General features: G+C 40.6%; 1 protein-coding gene across 7 annotated transcripts in view; it reads left to right on the top strand.

Annotated features, from left to right (window-relative positions):
• The window catches only part of RBL1 (RB transcriptional corepressor like 1), an 85,852-nt gene that overhangs the window by 48,146 nt on the left and 17,354 nt on the right, over positions 1-20,352 (top strand). For 4 of the 7 annotated variants that reach the window (XM_081560164.1, XM_081560160.1, XM_081560165.1 and 1 more), the window contains 4 exons: positions 189-279; positions 8,386-8,534; positions 11,376-11,540; positions 13,027-15,095. In XM_081560164.1, coding sequence (XP_081416290.1) covers positions 189-279; positions 8,386-8,534; positions 11,376-11,540; positions 13,027-13,197 — 576 coding nt within the window. In that variant the 3' untranslated portion in view covers positions 13,198-15,095. Of the gene's footprint in view, positions 1-188; positions 280-8,385; positions 8,535-11,375; positions 11,541-13,026; positions 15,096-20,352 lie in introns of those variants that run through there. The other 3 variants (XR_014073908.1, XM_081560161.1, XM_081560162.1) reach the window with 2 other exon arrangements.

Raw genomic sequence — 20,352 nt, 5'->3', positions numbered from 1 at the left:
GTAGCTCCTTTTCTAAGATGTTTGCCGTAATCTACATTTACCAGGCTAATAACATCTTGCCCTTAATTATCACCCATACAGACAAATACTTTTTAATTGGCTTGATATCTTGCTTTTCTTATTTTGGTTTTGCTTAACCTGTGCCTATTTGTGACTCAACAGTCCTTTATTTCCCTTATGACCTATAGGTCTATAGAAGTGTACTATTGAAAAGTATTCCAAGAGAAGTTTTGGCATACAATAAAAACCTGAATGGTGATTTTGAAATGACAGATTGTGGTAAGTTGCCCAATTTAGCATTCTATGTGTAGTACACCTTTGGTTATATTATACATACTACAGTGGATGTCTTGGAGTTACTTATGTAGGTGAGGTGGATAATGCATGTGTGTTTTGAGAAGAAACAAGTGACTTTGAAATAAGTATGGGTCAGGTACCTCCCTCCACAGAGACTGTGTATAGAAACCATTAATTTGTCCTCTGTTAATTGTGTTTTAGAAGTTTCCAAGTATACTTATACACATTAATATTGTATATACTTGTACACATTTATTGTGTAAAGACACAATAAAATTCGAAACTAAATCTGAATGACAGGAAAAATAAGACAGCTGTCAGTGATCTGCCTGAGGAGACGAGGAAATGTCCTGTTCATTAATAAGTATATTAGATATTATGCCACCATCAGCAAGGTCACCTTGTTGCACCATCATGCTAAGACTTAAGGCTCTAGTAATTTTTTTTTAAGAAATAAAAATCAAATATTTGGTATTCATATGTTGATAAATTATGAAAAGGCCTCTTCTGCCCATATCCTTTTTCGTGTCTCATCTTTCCATTACTTAATGTAGATGTATGTGTGCATGTGTATATAGGTACTGTAATTTATTTAATTCTGCAGTGTGAGGCATTTAGGTTGTTCTAATTATATACATAATTATATGTAGGTGTAAAGATGGAGAAGCTCTATACAGTCAGCAAAAACAAGACTTGGAGCTGACTGTGGCTCAGATCATGAACTCCTTATTGCCAAATTCAGACTTAAATTGAAGAAAGTAGGGAAAACCACTAGACCATTCAGGTATGACCTAAATCAAATCCCTTATAATTATACAGTGGAAGTGAGAAATACATTTAAGGGACTAGATCTGATAGACACAGTGCCTGATGAACTGTGGATGGACGTTCGTGACATTGTACAGGAGACAGGGATCAAGACCATCCCCATGGAAAAGAAATGCAGAAAAGCAAAATGGCTGTCTGAGGAGGCCTTACAAATAGCTGTGAAAAGAAGAGAAGTGAAAAGCAAAGGAGAAAAGGAAAGATATACCCATTTGAATGCAGAGTTCCAAAGAATAGCAAGGAGAGATAAGAAAGCCTTCCTCAGTGATCAGTGCAAAGAAATAGAGGAAAACAACAGAATGGGAAAGACTAGAGATCTTTTCAAGAAAATTGGAGATACCAAGGGAACATTTCATGCAAAGATGGGCTCGATAAAGGACAGAAATGGTGTGGACCTAACAGAAGCAGAAGATATTAAGAAGAGGTGGCAAGAATACAGAAGAACTGTACAAAAAAGATCTTCACGACCCAGATAATCACGATGGTGTGATCACTCACCTAGAGCCAGACATCCTGGAATGTGAAGTCAAGTGGGCCTTAGAAAGCATCACTACAAACAAAACTAGTGGAGGTGATGGAATTCCAGTTGAGCTATTTCAAATCCTAAAAGATGATGTTGTGAAAGTGCTGCCCTCAATATGCCAGCAAATTTGGAAAACTCAGCAGTGCCCATAGGACTGGAAAAGGTCAGTTTTCTTTCCAATCCCAAAGAAAGGCAGTTCCAAAGAATGCTCAAACTACCGCACAATTACACTTATCTTACACACTAGTAAAGTAATGCTCAAAATTCTCCAAGCCGGGCTTCAGCAATACATGAACCGTGAACTTCCAGATGTTCAAGCTGGTTTTAGAAAAGGCAGAGAAACCAGCGATCAAATTGTCAACATCTGCTGGATCATCGAAAAAGCAAGAGAGTTCCAGAAAAACATCTATTTCTGCTTTATTGACTATGCCAAAGCCTTTGAGTGTGTGTATCACAATAAACTGGAAAATTCTGAAAGAGGTGGGAATACCAGACTGCCTGACCTGCCTCTTGAGCAACCTGTATGCAGGTCAGGAAGCAACAGTTAGAACTGGACATGGAACAACAGACTGGTTCCAAATAGGAAAAGGAGTACATCAAGGCTGTATGTTGTCACCCTGCTTATTTAACTTAAATGCAGAGTACATCATGAGGAACGCTGGGCTGGAAGAAGCACAAGCTGGAATCAAGATTGCCGGGAGAAATATCAATAACCTCAGATATGCAAGTGACACCACCCTTATGGCAGAAAGCGAAGAAAAACTAAAGAGCCTCTTGATGAAGGTGAAATAGGAGAGTGAAAAAAATGGCTTATAACTCAACATTCAGAAAACTAAGATCATGGCATCTGGTCCCATCACTTCATGGGAAATAGATGAGGAAACAGTGTAAACAGTGCCAGACTTTATTTTTTTGGGCTCCAAAATCAGTGCAGATGGTGATTGCAGCCATGAAATTAAAAGATACTCCTTGGAAGGAAAGTTGTGACCAACCTAGGTAGCATATTAAAAAGCAGAGACATTACTTTGCCGACAAAGGTCCGTCTAGTCAAAGCTATGGTCTTTCCAATAGTCATGTAGGGGTGTGAGAGCTGGACTGTGAAGAAGGCTGAACGCTGAAGAATTGGTATTTTTGAACTATGGTGTTGGAGAAGACTCTTGAGAGTCCCTTGGACTGCAAGGAGATCCAACCAGTCCATCCTAAAGGAGATCAGTCCTGGGTGTTCATTGGAAGGACTGATGTTGAAGCTGAAACTCCAATACTTTGGCCACCTCATGCAAAGAGTTGACTCATTGGAAAAGACCCTGATGCTGAGAACGAATTGGGGGCAGGAGGAGAATGAGACGACAGAGGATGAGATGGCTGGGTAGCATCACCAACTCGATGGACATGAATTTGGGTGGACTCTGGGGGTTGGTGATGGACAGGGAGGCCTGGCATGCTGTGATTCATGGGGTCACAAGGAATGGGACACAACTGAGCAACTGAACTGAACTGAATCATATACAGCTTTGTGAGGAGCATCATTGTAAGTTGATCTTTGGTCCACATCCTTAGGGTAAATTCTTAAAGAAAATTGACTGGGTCAAAGACATTTTGTAAATTACCCAAATATCCATGATCATTATGGTGTCTACTGGGATCTTAAGTTTTAAGGTCTTAATGAAAAAATGCTTTAATAATAATGTCCTAGAATCTGATCCCATTTAAGGCCACACGGGCCAAATTCAATTCTTTTTGTATGGATATAGACTAGAGATCTCTTCAAGAAAACTGGAGATACCAAGGGAATATTTCATGCAAGGATGGGCATGATAAAGGACAGAAATGGTAAGAACCTAACAGAAGCAGAAGAGATTAAGAAAATGTGGCAAGAATACCCAGAAGAACTATACAAAAAGGTCTTAATGAGCTGGATAACCACGACAGTATGGTCACTCACTAGAGCCAGACATCCTGGAGTATGAAATCAAGTGGGCCTTAGGAAACATTGTATTAATATGAACAAAGCTAGTGGAAATGACAGAATTCCAGCTGAGCTGTTTAAAACCCTAAAAGATGATGCTATTAAACTGCTGCACTCAATATGTCAACAAATTTGGAAAACTCAGCAGTGGCCACAGAACTGGAAATGGTCAGTTTTCATTCCATCCCAAAGAGAGGCAATGCCAAAGAATGTTCAAACTACAGTACAATTGTGCTCACTTTATATGTTAGCACGGTTATGCTCAAAATCCTTCAAGCTAGACTTCAGTACATGAACCAAGAACTTCCAGATGTTCAAGCTGGGCTTAAAAAAGACAGAGAAACCAGAGATCAAATTGCCAACATTTGTTGGATTATGGAGGAAGCAAGGGAGTTCCCGAAAAACTTCTACTTCATTGACTATACTTAGGCCTTTGACTATGTGGATCACAACAAACTGGAAAATTCTTAAAAGAAATGAATGGACTGCTAGACCAACTTACCTGTCTCCTGAGAAACATGTATGTGGGTCAAGAAGCAACAGAACTAGACATGAAACAATTGACTGGTTCAAAATTGGAAAGTAGTAGGATAAGTCTGTGTATTGTCACCCTGTTTATTTAACTTCTATGCAGAGTATATCATGCAAAATGCTAGGCTAGATGAAGCACAAGCTGGAATCAAGACTGTCGGGATAAATATCAACAATCTCAGATATGCAGATGATACCACTCTAATGGCAGAAAACAAAGAGGAACTAAAGAGCCTCTTGATGCAGATGAAAGAGGAGAGTGAAGAAGCTGGCTTGAAAACTCAGCATTAAAAACAAACTAAGATCATGGACCCAGATTGCTTTGGCAATTCTGGGTCTTTTATAGTTCCATATACGTTTTAGAATTATTTGTTCTAGTTCTGTGAAAAAATGTCATGGGTAATTTGATAGAGGTTGCATTAAATCTGTAGATTGTTTTGGGTAGCATGCCATTTTAACAATATTCTCCCAGTCCAAGAGCATGGGATATCTTTCCACTTCTTTGAATCATCGTCAGTTTCCTTTATGAATGTTGTATAATTCTCAGTATATAAATCTCTCACCTCCTTGATGAGGTTTATTCTTAAGTTTTTTGTTGTTGGGTTGTTTTTTTGGATGCGATTTTAAAAAAGGGATTGTTGGATTATATTCCCTGTCTGATTTTTCATTGTTAGTGTAAAGAAATGCACCTGGCGATCTGCTTATTTTAAGTACTTCTAATTTTCCTCAACACAGACCAATTTTTAGGATTAGACATACTTAATAAATGATCACTGTTTTCATCAATAAAAACCTACTTCTGATGTCAAGTATGTTAATTATCAAAGCATTGGTCTTTGATTGAGATATGCCTAATAGAAACCCTATTTATAGTAGCCACCTGTGGAGAAAGAGCTTCCTTGTTAAAACACCAACTGGATGCTCGGCCTGTGCCTTCATTATCATGTTAGAGCACCCCAGACTAGCATTTTGATTAGAACACTTGAGAGATCCAGATTATAGCTTAATCTAAGTGACGCAAACGTAATGCTTAAGTAAATTGAAAACTTTACAATATTTCCTCCGAGGCTTGGCTTAAGAATTTTTTTAAAAAAAGATGCATGTGTGGTGTTTTCATACAAGGCCTTCTTAGAGTAAGGCCTTAGTAAGTAGTAGTTATTATTATTTTGTTTATAAGAAGTATAAAATATATCTTATTAATGAGTATGGCTCTTTAAATGTCTTTTTTTTAAAGCTAATTTTTCTAAGGCCATATTCCTTACATAAAATCCTTTAAATGTTGAAAACTAGGTCAGACACACAAAAACAGTTAAATCCTCTCAAGGGACAAAAGTTCTGTTTCCATAGGAGATGTATAAGCCTGATAACTGCAAATTGATAATTAAGTGACTTTATTCACATTGGAACTATTTTACGGTCACCAGATAGACAGCCAGATGTGGCTGTCTAGTTTTAGATTGTCTCTGTAAACAAGGTTTCCTTGGTTTTAGATTACAATGAATGCCTTTTAGAGCTTATAAGAAAGTGCCAAAATGGTCTAAAAGCATTGTAGTTTTAAACTGGTGTGTGCTTGGTGACTTTTGCATAACTGGAGGTCAAGGGCACCGCAGCCTACACACTTTTACAGTGAGGAGCAAGAGAGGATAAGGAGGAACGTGGTAGGAGAAATACACAACAAATACCAAATGCTTACTCCAGGGAAGTGCTGCTGCACTGGTCAAGCCCATCACATCTCAACATGACCTTTGAATTTACAAATAAATTCTGATCTTTCTTACTTTCATCCTAAAATAATTTTGCTTCTTTACTTTCTCCAGTTTCAGAAGGTAAAAACTCACTATATATGTTTCTTCTCAGACTGAAGACTAAGGACTATATGCAAAGAAATCAGCATCAGTCACTTGAGCAGCTCCTCTGAAACCAGTTCCCCTGAGAAATGCGTGTCTACTATGCTCTCAGTCTCTTTCCCCCTGAATGCAATTATATTGTCCTGGGATATGAAACTAACCACGTATTATGGTTGCGTTTGTTGGCCACTTGCAGCCCTGGAATAATTTGCCTTCTCCCTTCCCACTTTCACTTTAGATCCTTTGAAAATTCTGAAGTCAGAGATCCAGGCTATAAATTTCAGCATCTCTCTCCAGAGTTCTGTGGATAGTATCTCCTTTTTTCTAAGAGCTTCTCTCATTCACTGACAGTTTTTTATAAAACCACATTTTAATTGCTTGACAGTGTTATATGATAATCCAGAAAAGACATTCCTCTTATTCATGGGAACAGTAGGGAAAATTATGAATCCATATATAGTTCATTGGTTCATTTCACAAATATATATATCAAATATATACCATGTGCCTCAAATTATATTAGGCAGAGATCCCTTCTACCCTCTGAGGGAAAACAGATTTGAACCAATTATAGCACCAAGCAGGAAGATCTCATTCTCTTTCCCAGTCTTTCATAAGTTCTGTCTCCTAATGTATATGGTGTAAGATGGTCACCAGGCCTACTGAGGCTTTAATTTCTGAATGCCAAAGTCCTTGAAGAGGCAAGAATGTAGAAATCTTTTTCCAGCTTAAAGGATAACTGACATCTTGTTTTCTGTTTTGAAATGAAAAAATACTAAATAGCTAAATGTTGTTCTTGTTTCACTTAGTTCGACTCTTTTTTTAATGATCTGTGTAACAAGAATAACCTACAACTGCTGTAACTAAGCCAGTGTTTACTGTCTTGGAACAGTGTCCCCCAGGATGGTAGTGTCATGGTGAAGAGGAATTGCATAGAAATGCATGGAGAAGTGTCATGCATAGAAAGTTTGAGAAGTATGGAATTAAAGTGAACGTATTTTTTTTCTAATTGCAAAACTTCTCTAAGCCTTTATTATACTAACATGTATTCTGAATTCCTAAGAGAAGGCTATAATATGCGGCATTTTTTCAACTTATTGATCACATAGCTTTTTCTGCCTTACTAAGATCCTGCAAAAATAACAGGAGTAAAAAAGACATCCAAATGGGGACTGAGATTCCCCAGGGAGATTCCCTGTGGCAGCCTCACCCTTGGACCATGTCAAGAGTTTTCTTATTTTCTTATTTTCCTAAGGTGGAAGCGTAGTAGTAGTAGTAGTAGTAGTAGTAGTAGTAGTGTTGGTTGCTCAGTTGTGTCCGACTCTTTGTGATCCCGTGGACTGTACCCCGCCAGGCTCCTCTGTCCATGGGATTCTCCAGGCAAGAATAATGGAGTGGATTGCCATTCCCTTCTCCAGAGGATATTCTCGACCCAGGGATCGAACCTGGGTCTCCTGCATTGTTGGCTCGCACTTTACTGTTTGAGCTACAGGGAAAACTAAGGTGGAAACATGCTTCTACCCATATTCTCAGTGTTTGCAGGCCAATGTATTGAGAATGAGACATTTTTTTCACATGCTGAATTCTTTTTAATTGCCAGTAGTTTTCTTAGCTCTGTACAAGAAGCTCAGTGTAGGTAAACTTCAACCCAGAGCTAGGTGATTCTTGTCAGTACAAGTAGAAGATGTTTTGTAATTCTCTTTCCCCCAAAAAAAGAATAGGATAAAGTTCTGCCTGGCGTCACAAGCTACCCTAGAGTTACACTAAAAATATGAAAGTACCTTGGGGCAAGCTATAATTTTATAGCTGAGGATGATATCTATAGATAGCACTAAGTTCCTGTTATGCATGAGAAAATAAGGCTTTTTGAACACCTGTCACCTGCCATGTATTTGCAGAATAGTAAACATAAGCAATTCACCTTGCTTCTTCCTTAACCTTTGAGGATACACTTTACCTTTTAGAGTCTTTCCACTTTCCAAAGAGCCAGTAAGAATATCTGCAGTCCCTTTTGTTATCTGAAGCGCAGGATTTGCCACTGCTATCCATATTCTGAAGCTCAGTTTAGGTAAATTTCAACCCAGGGCTGGTGCCGCTCTGAGAGTCACCAGTGACATTGGGTTCAGAGGTATGGTTGTGAAAACATTCTTGCTGAAGTGATATCTAGAGAATAGAGTACCAACTTAAGTTCACATGTTTGTATTTCTCAAGTTTCCAATTTAATTTATCCATAATATAGGTGGATTTTTGAACTTTTCTAAAAATAGTCATTGTCTTGCATAAAGATTTAGGTTTATTTGATTTTTTTCGCTTTTATATTGTAGAGAGAGTTGTGTTTCAGATCCCCAAATTATAGATTAAGATACACCTATCACAACACTGAATTCTTTTAACAGACTTGGAAGATGCTACAAAAACACCTGACTGCTCCAGTGGACCAGTGAAAGAGGAAAGAGGTGATCTTATCAAATTTTACAATACAATATATGTAGGAAGAGTGAAGTCATTTGCATTGAAATACGACTTGTCAAATCAGGACCATGTGGTACGTTTTTTATTTTACTACTTTATTAATATCTGTACTCATAATTGGTTTACTATGAGTTTATTTTGGTAGATAAGTATTTCAAAGTAAAAGCCTTACTGATACATTTTACAGGAGAAAACATGCTAGTGACATGCTAGTGATTAATCAGAGTGATTAAGGCTATGATAAAACATACTAGAGGAAATCATGGAAATTTCATCCATACTGTAATCATATGTTGCTAGAAATTATGGATGCATATGGAAAAGGACTCAATGGGAACATGGAAAAATGAAAACAGTTCTGGTGGTTTTTTCCCTTGTTTTTGATTTCTGTTGTTATATTTCTGAGATAAATGTTTTTCTCAAGATAAAGAGAAAAGGAAATAAATAGGCTTGAATCAATAATAGAAACAACACTAAGAAATTTTTATACCGAATCTAGATTTGACACTACCAGCAGGCCTTTATAAGTATTATCAGTGTATAAGCTGAAGTTGGTTCCCAGGAGAACAGCCTTCAGTTATAAGAAAGAGGAACCTAGTAGAAGCTGCATTCAGGCAGTAGCTATATATGTGTCTGTGTCTCTACATTTCTTTCCTTGTCCTTTTCAAGGAATATGAGCTGACTATCCTCAGAGGCCATGACTACTCATCCTCCTCCCTCAGTTCCACACATCCCCCCACCATGTGCTATACTGTGAATATCTCTAACATCAGCTAATTGGGAAAAAAACAAAACTAGTTTTCCTAGCTTCAAGTGAAGATGATGAATGAAATACTAATTAAGGAGTCATCCCCATTTATGCTTGGAATAGAACATTGTATAGATTATTAAAAGTGCAGTTCCTTCTCACTTTATCTCTGAGTCCTTTTCATTTCAGTATAAAGTCTTATACTTTATACTAGTAACTCAGTCAGTAAAAGAATCTCCCTGCAATGCAGAAGACAGGAATTTTGTCCCTGGGTTGGAGAGGTCCCCTGGAGAAGGAAATGGCAAGCCACTCCAGTATTCTTGCCTGGGAAATCCAATGGACAGAGGAGCCTGGTGGCTATAGTACTTGGGGTCGAAAGAGTTAGACATGACTTAGTGACTAAACCACTGGGCATAAAGTCTTAACCATTTTATTAAGAGATTTGTTCCTTGTTGGACTCTTCTTGCTGGCCCACAGAATCCTCTGCCTCTCTTTTATTCTCTGTGCTGCTAATCTGGTTGTGGGTATGTATGTATGGACTCTTGAGACACCTTTGGTGATCAAAGGTGAATGGCGATCAAACCAGTCAACCCGAAAGGAAATCAACCCTGAATATTCATTGGAAGGACTGATGCTGAGGCTGAAGCTCTATTAACATTGACCACCTGATGTGAAGAGCCAACTTACTGGAAAAGACCCTGATGCTGCAAAAGATTGAGGGCAAGAGGAGAAGGGGGAGACAGAGGATTAGATGGTTAGCTAGCATCACTGACTCCATGGGCATGAATTTGAGCAAACACCATGAGACAGTGAAGGACAGGAAGCCTGACACTGCAGTCCATGGGGTCACACAGAGTCGGACACAACTTGGCACCTAAACAACAACAATGTGTGTGTGGAGAGAGATCCTTATTGCAAATGTTAGGACATAAATTATTCTTTGCCTCACTTTCTGAGCATGGACATGAAGTTTCTATGCTCTTGACTTACTGCTTCTGGTGTCTTACTCAGAATCCTTCAGGATTTCCTTATAGATCCAGAAAAATAAATTTTAGTTTATCCATTAGTAATTGTTGGAAAACAAGGGTTAATGAATCATTTTTTAATTTTTTTCAGCCATAATAAGTTCTTATGGTATAACTGACTTCTAATTCAGTTCAGTTCAGTTTAGTCACTCAGTCGTGTCCGACTCTTTGTGATCCCATGAATTGCAGCATGCCAGGCCTCCCTGTCCATCATCAACTCTCGGAGTTTACCCAAACCCATGTCCATCGAGTTAGTGATGCCATCCAACCATCTCATCCTCTGTCGTCTCGTTCTCCTCCAATGAGTCAACTCATTGGAGTCTTTTCCAATGAGTCAACTCTTTGCATGAGGTGGCCAAAGTATTGGAGTTTCAGCTTCAACATCAGTCCTTCCAGTGAACACCCAGGACTGATCTCCTTTAGGATGGACTGGTTGAATCTTCTTGCAGACCAAGGGACTCTCAAGAGTCTTCTCCAACACCACAGTTCAAAAGCATCAATTCTTCAGCACTTAGCTTGCTTCATCGTCCAACTGTCACATCCATACATGACCACTGGAAAAACCATAGCCTTGACTAGACGGACCTTTGTTGGCAAAGTAATGTCTCTGCTTTTAAATAAGCTATCTAGGTTGGTCATAACGTTCCTTCCAAGGAATAAGTGTCTTTTAATTTCATGGCTGCAGTCACTATCAGCAGTGATTTTGGAGCCCCCAAAAATAAAGTCTGACACTGTTTCCACTGTTTCCCCATCTATTTCCCATGAAGTGATGGGACCAGATAGTACAGGAAAAAAAAGTTCCATGTTGATCCTTCACCCTTGTGGGGAGGAGGGGAGTGTAGAATAAAAAATATGGTGGGATTCAAAAAAAGAAAGAAAAACTTTCATCTGATAAAAGCTTTGGTGGTGGTTTATTCGCTAAGTCGTGTCTGACTCTTGCGACCCCGTGGACTGTAGCCTGCCAGGCTCCTCTGCCCATGGGATTCTCCTGGCAAGAATACTGGAGTGGGTTGCCATTTCCTTCTCCAGGGGATCTTCCCGACCCAGGGATTGAACCTGGTTTCCTGCACTGTAGGCAGATTCTTTACCAACTGAGCTATGAGGGAAGCCCTATAAAAGCTTTACTTTTATGTTTTTTCAGATGGAAGCTCCGCCACTCTCTCCTTTTCCACATATTAAGCAACAGCCAGGCTCCCCACGCCGCATTTCCCAGCAGCACTCCATTTACGTGTCCCCACACAAGAATGGGTCGGGCCTTACACCAAGGAGTGCTCTGCTGTATAAATTCAATGACAGCCCTTCTAAGGTAAGGTGCTCCCAAACTTTACTCCAGAACGGCAATATCCATGTTAAAAATTGGATTTCAGATTTCCAGTTAGTAATCTTTAATCTTACCCCATTTTTTTGCAAAGTTACTGCAAATAAATACGAGTTCTTACTATGGCAAGTTTCCTGTGATCAAGGGCAGTGTATCCAGTTGAGGGAGTTTAATCTATTATGACTGACATGGTATTGGGGGAGTTCGCACCAAGAGCTCAGTGTGTCCCTGCTCAGGCACCATCTTGAGAAGGACCAGAAGGCAGCACCTGCAAGTGGTCAGATATGGGGACAGTCTGTAAAGAAAGACCTTGGAAGGGAAAGTTCATTTGGTGGATGGCAACCGGGATAGGGAAAAGTCTGAAAGCAGAGGCCTCTTCTGACTTACACAGACAGCTCTGTGGTCACCTCCATCTTTAGTCCCATTAATGATGACGATCCAATGGGGACATGATTGCTGTTTTCAGGTAGTTCAAGGACTGTCAAGTAGATGTGTTCATTGTATCTCCAAAAGCCAGAATGACTACCAACTGGAAGGAGTTGTAGTGAGATAGGTTGTAACTCAGTCCAAATACGTGGCAGCTCCTTAACTCATTAGTTTCTTCACTCATTTAGATCCACAAGCATTTGTTACGTTCCTGCCATACTTAGTTACTGAGATATACCTCACAGACTTGCATTTCCTATTCATAGAAGCTGATTTCATATAAGGACTTTTAGAAGAAATTCTTGGATAAAATCAGAAATGGGTCTAATTGAATTCTAAGGCAGTAATTTCACAATCATAGGTCAGAATCTGGGGAGCTTGTTGAACACAGATTCCTGTCCCATAGACTTACTGAATCACAAAGCTCTAGCAGGCAGATTCCATAGACAGTGTTGATGCACAGCGTTCAAGAACAACTTCTCAAAGGCTGTTTTACAGTAAGACCAGCAACATCAGCATCACCTGGGAGTGTGTTAGAAATTCAGAATCTCAGGCCTCACACCAACCCTACTGAATCTGCGTATTATGATTCCCCAGATGATTAGTAAGCACATTGAAATTTGAAAAGCACTGCTTCAGGAAAAAGACCTCAAACTTGACAGAAGTTTGTTTGATTTATCAGAATCACCTGGAGGGCTTGATAAACTAGAGATCACTGGGTCCAGTACCTAGAATGTCTGATTCATTCCGTGTAGGGTGAGGCTTGAGAACTTGCATTCCTAATAAGCTCCCAAATGCTCTGCTGCTTGTGGTCTGATGTTCACATGTTAAGAACTGTTGCTATAATGTAAATCCAATTTTTAAAATCACCTGAAAAGATTAACTCTAAGCACCCTTATTAAGTTGACCTAGATTCAAAAAATAATCTCTTCCTCAGTGTTTAGCTTTGGATAGAGGATAAAGGGTAGGAAAAAGCAGTTAGCTTGGTTCTTTGCTACTTTTTCCCCCTTCCCCCTTTTACTCACACATATCCTCTATTTTTGCACAGAGTTTGAAAGATATCAACAATATGATAAGGCAAGGTGAGCAGAGAACCAAGAAGCGAGCAATAGCCATCGATGGTGATGCAGAATCACCTGCCAAACGCCTCTGTCAAGAAAATGATGATGTTTTACTTAAACGACTACAGGATGTTGTCAGTGAAAGAGCAAACCACTAGTTCTCTCCTCACTTCTGTGGTAAAAGCACTTTCGGGTTGTTTTGCAGTAAGTTGGGGCTCTATCTTTCAAAACAATCAACCCTGAAGGTAGTAAACATCACTGAGTTACAAGAAAAGTTACACCAAAGTTAAGTGGATTTGTTTTTTGTTTTTTTAACTTTTATCCAAAATGTAGTTGACAGGTATATTTTGAGTTGGATTGTAAAGGAATATTTTTAAGTTCACTTAAAAAGGAATGGTTTTAAGTGCAGTTAAAGGAATGGTTTTAAGTGCCTTTTAAGCATATTAATAGTCATAGAATTGTTAAAATATTTGTTCTCTGAGTTTTTCAGACAAAGTAAGGAGAAACCTTATAATTTTTTTAGCTTACTTTTTAAAATAATCAAATATCCTCTCCTTCTGGGCTTTGTCATAAGAGGGTGAATAATCTATTTTTGGTAGGTATGCTTTGAGATGTTTGTGCTCCCAATTTAATATTGAGCAGGGGTTGGGTTCCATGGCATCTAGGCCAGAGGATGATGTTCGAGCCTGTCTCTGACCCAGTGTGCTCCACATCTAGGTACCACTGTGGGTTGTCCAGAGGCTTCTCATGCCCTTCCTCTCCTTGAGCAGAAGCGTGTTTGTACTTAAACCCATGCACTACCCCACTCCTTGCTTTCCAACCTTAAGGCCTCTTAGCCTGGTGTCACAACCTAATAAAAGAGCTACTTGCTCCTTTTTAAAACTACTATCACTTTGTTTTCCAAACCATTGACTGAATTATATATGATTATATCATATAACTCTTAAAATAGGAAACTGCTTCTCAGGCCAGTAGAGTAAAATACAGAAAAGAGTTGTTAGAGACTAAATTTCCTATTAGTGAGGTAGTAAGAGGTAGTAAGATACTGTTTTTTAGATCATTATAAGATTGATCATTCTCAATGTCTAATTGATTCCTTAAGAATAGTTGAAACCTTTCTCAAAATCATGTTAATATCACCTCATGCCTTATAATTATACTATTCCATCCATGACACAGCTGCTTATCACCTCCTGCTCTTTGCTTTCAGTATCATCAGTGCATTATGAGTTTCCCATTAGGGTCTGATCACTGGCCCCTTAAGGGTGTTTTCTAGGGCTAGGGGTGCAACTTTACAAAGAATCAGCTGTTCAGTATTCACTTTTCTAGTGTGTTTCCAGAATCTGGAAGGACATGAATAAGCCATTCTTAATTAATTTTGAGAAAATTTTATCAAATATATGTTTTTTAAACTGCAAACCTTATTTTTTTAATGCTAAATATTTAACTAGTGAAGAGTGAAACTGGCTCAGTCATGTTCGACTCTTTGCGATCCCATGGACTGTAGCCTGCCAGGCTCCTCTCTCCATGGGATTCTCCAGGCAAGAATACTGGAGTGGGTAGCTGTTCCCTTCTCCAGGGGATCTTCCCAACCCAGGGATCAAACCCAGGTCTCCTGCATTGCAGGTGGATTCTTTACTGTCTGAGCCACCAGGGAAGCCCATTTAACTAGTAACCCTGGCTAATTTGAATTAATCTAAAATTTGGCTATTAACTATTATCAATAATTATGATTATTAGGAATTTTATTTTTAAATTTTAAGAAGAAAAGTGAGTCTGGCACGTTTTACTTTTCTGAAAATTACATCATTTTTTTTGTGTAGTATCTACACATGTTACAAGCCAAATAACATCAAGTCTGTCTTGAATCCTTGTATATATTTTTATGTAGCTATAACTATTGTGTCATTATTAATGTGCAAAATGTAAATGAGCATTTGTATGTTGTCTTTATAAGAAAATCTGGATGAGTTTTTATCAGTTTTCTAGGCTGTATATTCATGTACATAAAATGGTTAATAAAATATTGGTGTTTTTGTGAGATTACTGGATAAAATCTATACTTGTGCTCTTTTCTATGTGACCGGATACAATTGTGCAGCCATCTAGAATCTGTGTCTCTAAATATCTGCTTTATATCTTTTAAATGTCTTAGTGTATCATTAACATTAAAACTTAGTGTAAATTAGTGTAACTAATTAACATTAAAAGTTAATATTCTCAGTGCTTTCCAGGCCAGGAAGAGAATGGGGAGTGAATGACTGATTGACAGGTACAGGGTTTTCTTTTGAGATGATGGAAATAATTTTATAACTCGATATAGGTGGTGATTGCATACCATTGTAAACTTATTAAATGACAGTGAATTTTACACTTTAAAATAGTTATTTTTATGTTGGGAGAATTTCACCTCAATTGAAAAATGCCTTAGGCACATATAAGAAGCAGAATTATGTCAGGGCCTTGAAATGGACCAAATTACCATATGATTTAAGGAAAAGTCTTCCCTCTTCAGAGTGCTTTCAGGTATATTTATCCATTTGAGATTCAAAGCTTAAAAGTTCTTTGCTATTTAAGATATTTTCAATTTTTTAAAATTTATTTATTTATTTAGCCACATTGAGTCTTAGTTTTGATGGCAGGGTCTTCACTGGGTCATGCAGGATCTTTGGTTTAGATCCACAGACTCTCCAGTTGGGGCACTTGAGCTCAGCAGGTACTTCCCAGTATATGGGATCTTAGTTCCCTGACTAGGGATTGAACCTGAGTCCTCTGCATTGCAAGGCAGATTCTTAACCACTGGACCATCAGGGAAGTCCCAAGATATTTTTAATTAATTTTTTAAAAATTTTGGCTGTACTGGTCTTCCTTGTGGCGAGTGGGGGCTTAGTCGCCCTGTAGCATGTGTGCATGTATGCTCAGTTGCTCAGTCGTGTCCTTCCGACTCTTTGCAACCCTTTGGACTGTAGCCCATCAGGTTCCTGTGTCTGGGATTCTCCAGGCAAGAATACAGGAGTGCGTTGCCATTTCCTTCTCCAAGGGATCTTCCCAATTCAGGGATCAAACCTGTGTCTCCTGCATTGGAAAATGGATTCTTAACCACTGGACCACCAGAGAGGTCCCTCTAATTATGTGGTTAGATTGTTTAAATTAAAAAAAAAAAAAAAAAGTTTTTTTAAAGATGGTAATATTCCTGCTTATTTTTATTTTGTTCCTTACACTACTTTCACTAAGTCAACAAACCTAATTGGTTGTTTACTCTCTGCCTGGCCCTTTGCTAGGTGCTAGGGATATAAAAGTGATCCAGGCATAGTTCCTGTCCTCAAGGTATATTTGTAGTCCATTAATATAATGGTATAAGTATATAGTACAGTACTACACAGAGAGGGATGGTGTTAGTTAGCACAGAGTAGATGGTTCACTCTGCCTGAACAGGTATGTTAAGGAATCTAAAATCACTCTAAGTAGTAGTGTTAGTTGCTCAGCATTGTCCGACTCTTTGAGATCCCATGGACTGTAGCCCACCAGGCTCCTCTGTCCATGGGAATCTCCAGGGAAGAATACTGGAGTGGATTGCCATTCCCTTCTCCAGAGGATCTTCCCAACCCAGGGATCAAACCTGGGTCTCCTGCACTGCAGGCAGATTCTTTACCATTTGAGCTACAGGGAAGACCAGAATCACTCTAAAGGAGCCAAATGGTAATTTAGTCCTTACAGATGACTAACTGCCAGGGCAGTAGAAGACAGCACAACCAGTAGAAAGTCCCAGAGGTAGGAAAGTACTGTAGGTTTAGGAATTGCAGATACTTCAGCGAGGTTGAAAGGAAGTGTACATACTCAAAAGTGCAGTGCAAAGAGGGCTAGAAAGGGGCCTTTCTTAGTTGGGCTCTAAGCCAGGTTAGCCGGGCCGGGGGCCGGGGGCGGCGGCCAATGGGGCCTAGGCCGGGCCGGGACCCGAGGGCCGGGGGCGGCGGCCGAGAGGGGCTAGGCCGGGCCGGGCGCCGGGGGTTCAGCTGTAGCGGCCGAGAGGGGCTAGGCCGGGCCGGAGGCCGGGGCTTCAGCAATACGTGAACCGTGAACTTCCAGATGTTCAAGCTGGTTTTAGAAAAGGCAAAGGAACCAGAGATCAAATTGCCAATATCCGCTGGATCATCGAAAAAGCAAGAGAGTTCCAGAAAAACATCTATTTCTGCTTTATTGACTATGCCAAAGCCTTTGACTGTGTGGATCACAATAAACTGTGGAAAATTCTGAAAGAGATGGGAATACCAGACCATCTGACCTGTCTCTTGAGAAACCTGTATGCAGGTCAGGAAGCAACAGTTAAAACTGGACATGGACCAACAGACTGGTTCCAAATAGGAAAAGGAGTACGTCAAGGCTGCATACTGTCACCCTGCTTATTTAACTTATATGCAGAGTACATCATGAGAAACGCTGGAATCAAGATTGCCGGGAGAAATATCAATAACCTCAGATATGCGGATGACACCACCCTTATGGCAGAAAGTGAAGAAGAACTAAAGAGCCTCTTGATGAAGGTGAAAGAGGAGAGTGAAAAAGTTGACTTAAAGCTCAACATTCAGAAAACTAAGATCATGGCATCTGGTCCCATCACTTCATGGGAAATAGATGGGGAAACAGTGGAAACAGTGTCAGACTTTATTTTTTTGGGCTCCAAAATCACTGCTGATGGTGATTGCAGCCATGAAATTAAGACGCTTACTCCTTGGAAGGAAGGTAATGGCCAACCTAGATGGCATATTTAAAAGCAGAGACATTACTTTGTCAACAAAAGTCCATCTAGTCAAGGCTATGGTTTTTCCAGGGGTCATGTATGGATGTGAGAGTTGGACGGTGAAGAAAGCTGAGCACCGAAGAACTGATGCTTTTGAACTGTGGTGTTGGAGAAGACTCTTGAGAGTCCCTTGGACTGCAAGGAGATCCAATCAATCCATCCTAAAAGAGATCAATCCTGGGTGTTCATTGGAAGGTCTGATGTTGAAGCTGAAACTGCAATACTTTGGCCACCTCATGGGAAGGGTTGAGTCATTGGAAAAGACCCTAATGCTGGGTAGGATTGAGGGCAGGAGGAGAAGGGGACGACAGAGGATGAGATGGTTGGATGGCATCACCGACTCGATGGACATGGGTTTGGGTAGACTCCGGGAGTTGGTGATGGACAGAGAGGCCTGGCGTGCTGCAATTCATGGGGTCGCAAAGAGTCGGACATGACTGAGCGACTGAACTGAACTGAACTGAAGCCAGGTTAGCGGAGAAGGCAATGGCACCCCACTCCAGTGTTCTTGCCTGGAGAATCCCAGGGACGGGGGAGCCTGGTGGGCTGCCGTCTATGGGGTCGCACAGAGTCAGACACGACTGAAGCGACTTAGCAGCAGCAGCAGCAGCAAGCCAGGTTAGGGAGCTTAGGCTTGGTCATTTCCAACCGGTTGGAACATTCTCAACATTGGCTGCAGCTGGGGAGTTTTAAAAAACACATCGGTGAATGGGCTTCTCCCCCCAGAGGTTTCTGATTTAATTGGTTTGGGGAACAACCTAGCTTTAGGATTTTTAAATACTCCCTGCTGGTGCTGCTAAGTCGCTTCAGTCGTGTCCGACTCTGTGCGACCCCATAGACGGCAGCCCACCAGGCTCCGCCGTCCCTGGGATTCTCCAGGCAAGAACACTGGAGTGGGTTGCCATTTCCTTCTCCAGTGCATGAAAGGGAAAAGTGAAAGTGAAGTCGCTCAGTCGTGTCCGACTCTTAGCAACCCCATGGACTGTAGCCTACCAGGCTCCTCCGTCCATGGGATTTTCCAGGCAGGAGTACTGGAGTGGAGTGCCATTGCCTTCTCCGTTAAATACTCCCTAGGTGAGTCCAGAATCACTGCAGCCATGAGACACTTGCACCTTAGAAGAAAAGCGATGACCAACCTGGACAGCGTATTAAAAAGCAGAGGCATCACTTTGCCCACAAAGGCCTGTCTAGTCAAAGCTGTGGATTTTCCAGCAGTCAGGTGCAGATGTGAGAGTTGGACCATAAAGAAGGCTGAGCACCCAAGAATTGATCCTTTCAAACTGTGGTGCTGGAGAAGACTCTTGAGAGTCCCTTGGACTACAAGGAAATCAAACCAGTCAATCCTAAAGGAAATCAACCCTGAATATTCATTGGAAGGATTGATACTGAAGCTGAAGTTCCAATACGTTGGCCACCTGATGCGAAGAGCCAACTCAGTGGAAAAGATCCTGATGCTGGGAAAGATTGAGGGCAAGAGAAGGGAGTGACAGAGGATTAGTTGGTTGGATGGCATCACCGACTCAATGGACATGAGTTTGAGCAAGCCCCAGGAGATAGTGAAGGACAGGGAAGCCTGGCATACTGCAATCCATGGGGTTGCAAAGAGTTGGACATGACTTAGCAACTGAACAACAACAGGTGAGCACCTAAGGTGAGAACCACTGGTATATAGGTCAAGGGGGGGGCACTAAAGTGTTTTGTTTCTAATATTTAATTTAGACTGTGCTGGGTCTTGGTTGCAGGGCTTCCCAAGTGCAGTGGAAAAGAATCCCCCTGCCAGTGCAGGAGATGCAGGTTCAGTCCCTGGGTTGGGAAGATCCTCTGGAGAAGGAAATGGCAACCCACTCCAGTATCCTTGCCAGGAAAATCCCATGGACAGAGGAGCCTGGTGAGCTACAGTTCATGGCGTTGCAAAGAGTCAGGCATGACTGAGCTTGCACACAAGGCGGGGTCAGGGTGAGGGGTAGTCTTAGTCGAAGCACACGGGCTCTTCTGTCTTTGTTGTGACATGTGGGACCCAGCATGAGGACTCGTAGGTGCGGCAATCTAGATCCTGACTAGGGATTGAACGTAGGCCCCCTGCTTTGGGAGCACGGAGTCTTAGCCTCTGGACCACCCGGAAAGTCCCAAAGTGGTTTTTTAATTTTACGTGGATAATGACAAAATCTGATGTTTATTTTAGAGCAGCAGTTCCCTAACTTGCCCAAAGATAAGGATTACCTGAGACACTTGACTCCTAGGCCCCACCCTTGACCAAAGGAATGAAATCTTCAGGAGAAGGACTTAGGAATTTTGTTAATCTCTGTTTCAAGTGATATTTAACCTCAAGCAAGTCAGAGATATTTCTGGCAGTGTTTCTCAAATTTTAAGAGCATAGCAATCACCAGGATTGTTAATCTTGTTAAAAATTCAGTCTGGTGTTGGGCCTGAGATTTTGCTTTTCTAACAAGCTCTTATCTAACACCAGTACTGCTAGGCCAAGGACTGTGCTTTGAATAGCAAGTTTTAGAAATCT

This window comes from Giraffa tippelskirchi, chromosome 13 (assembly GCF_054371585.1).
Source record: "Giraffa tippelskirchi isolate mGirTip1 chromosome 13, T2T-mGirTip1v1.2.pri, whole genome shotgun sequence".
In the NCBI taxonomy this organism is placed as follows: Eukaryota; Metazoa; Chordata; class Mammalia; order Artiodactyla; family Giraffidae; genus Giraffa; species Giraffa tippelskirchi.
This window is presented reverse-complemented; position numbering and strand designations above follow the sequence as displayed.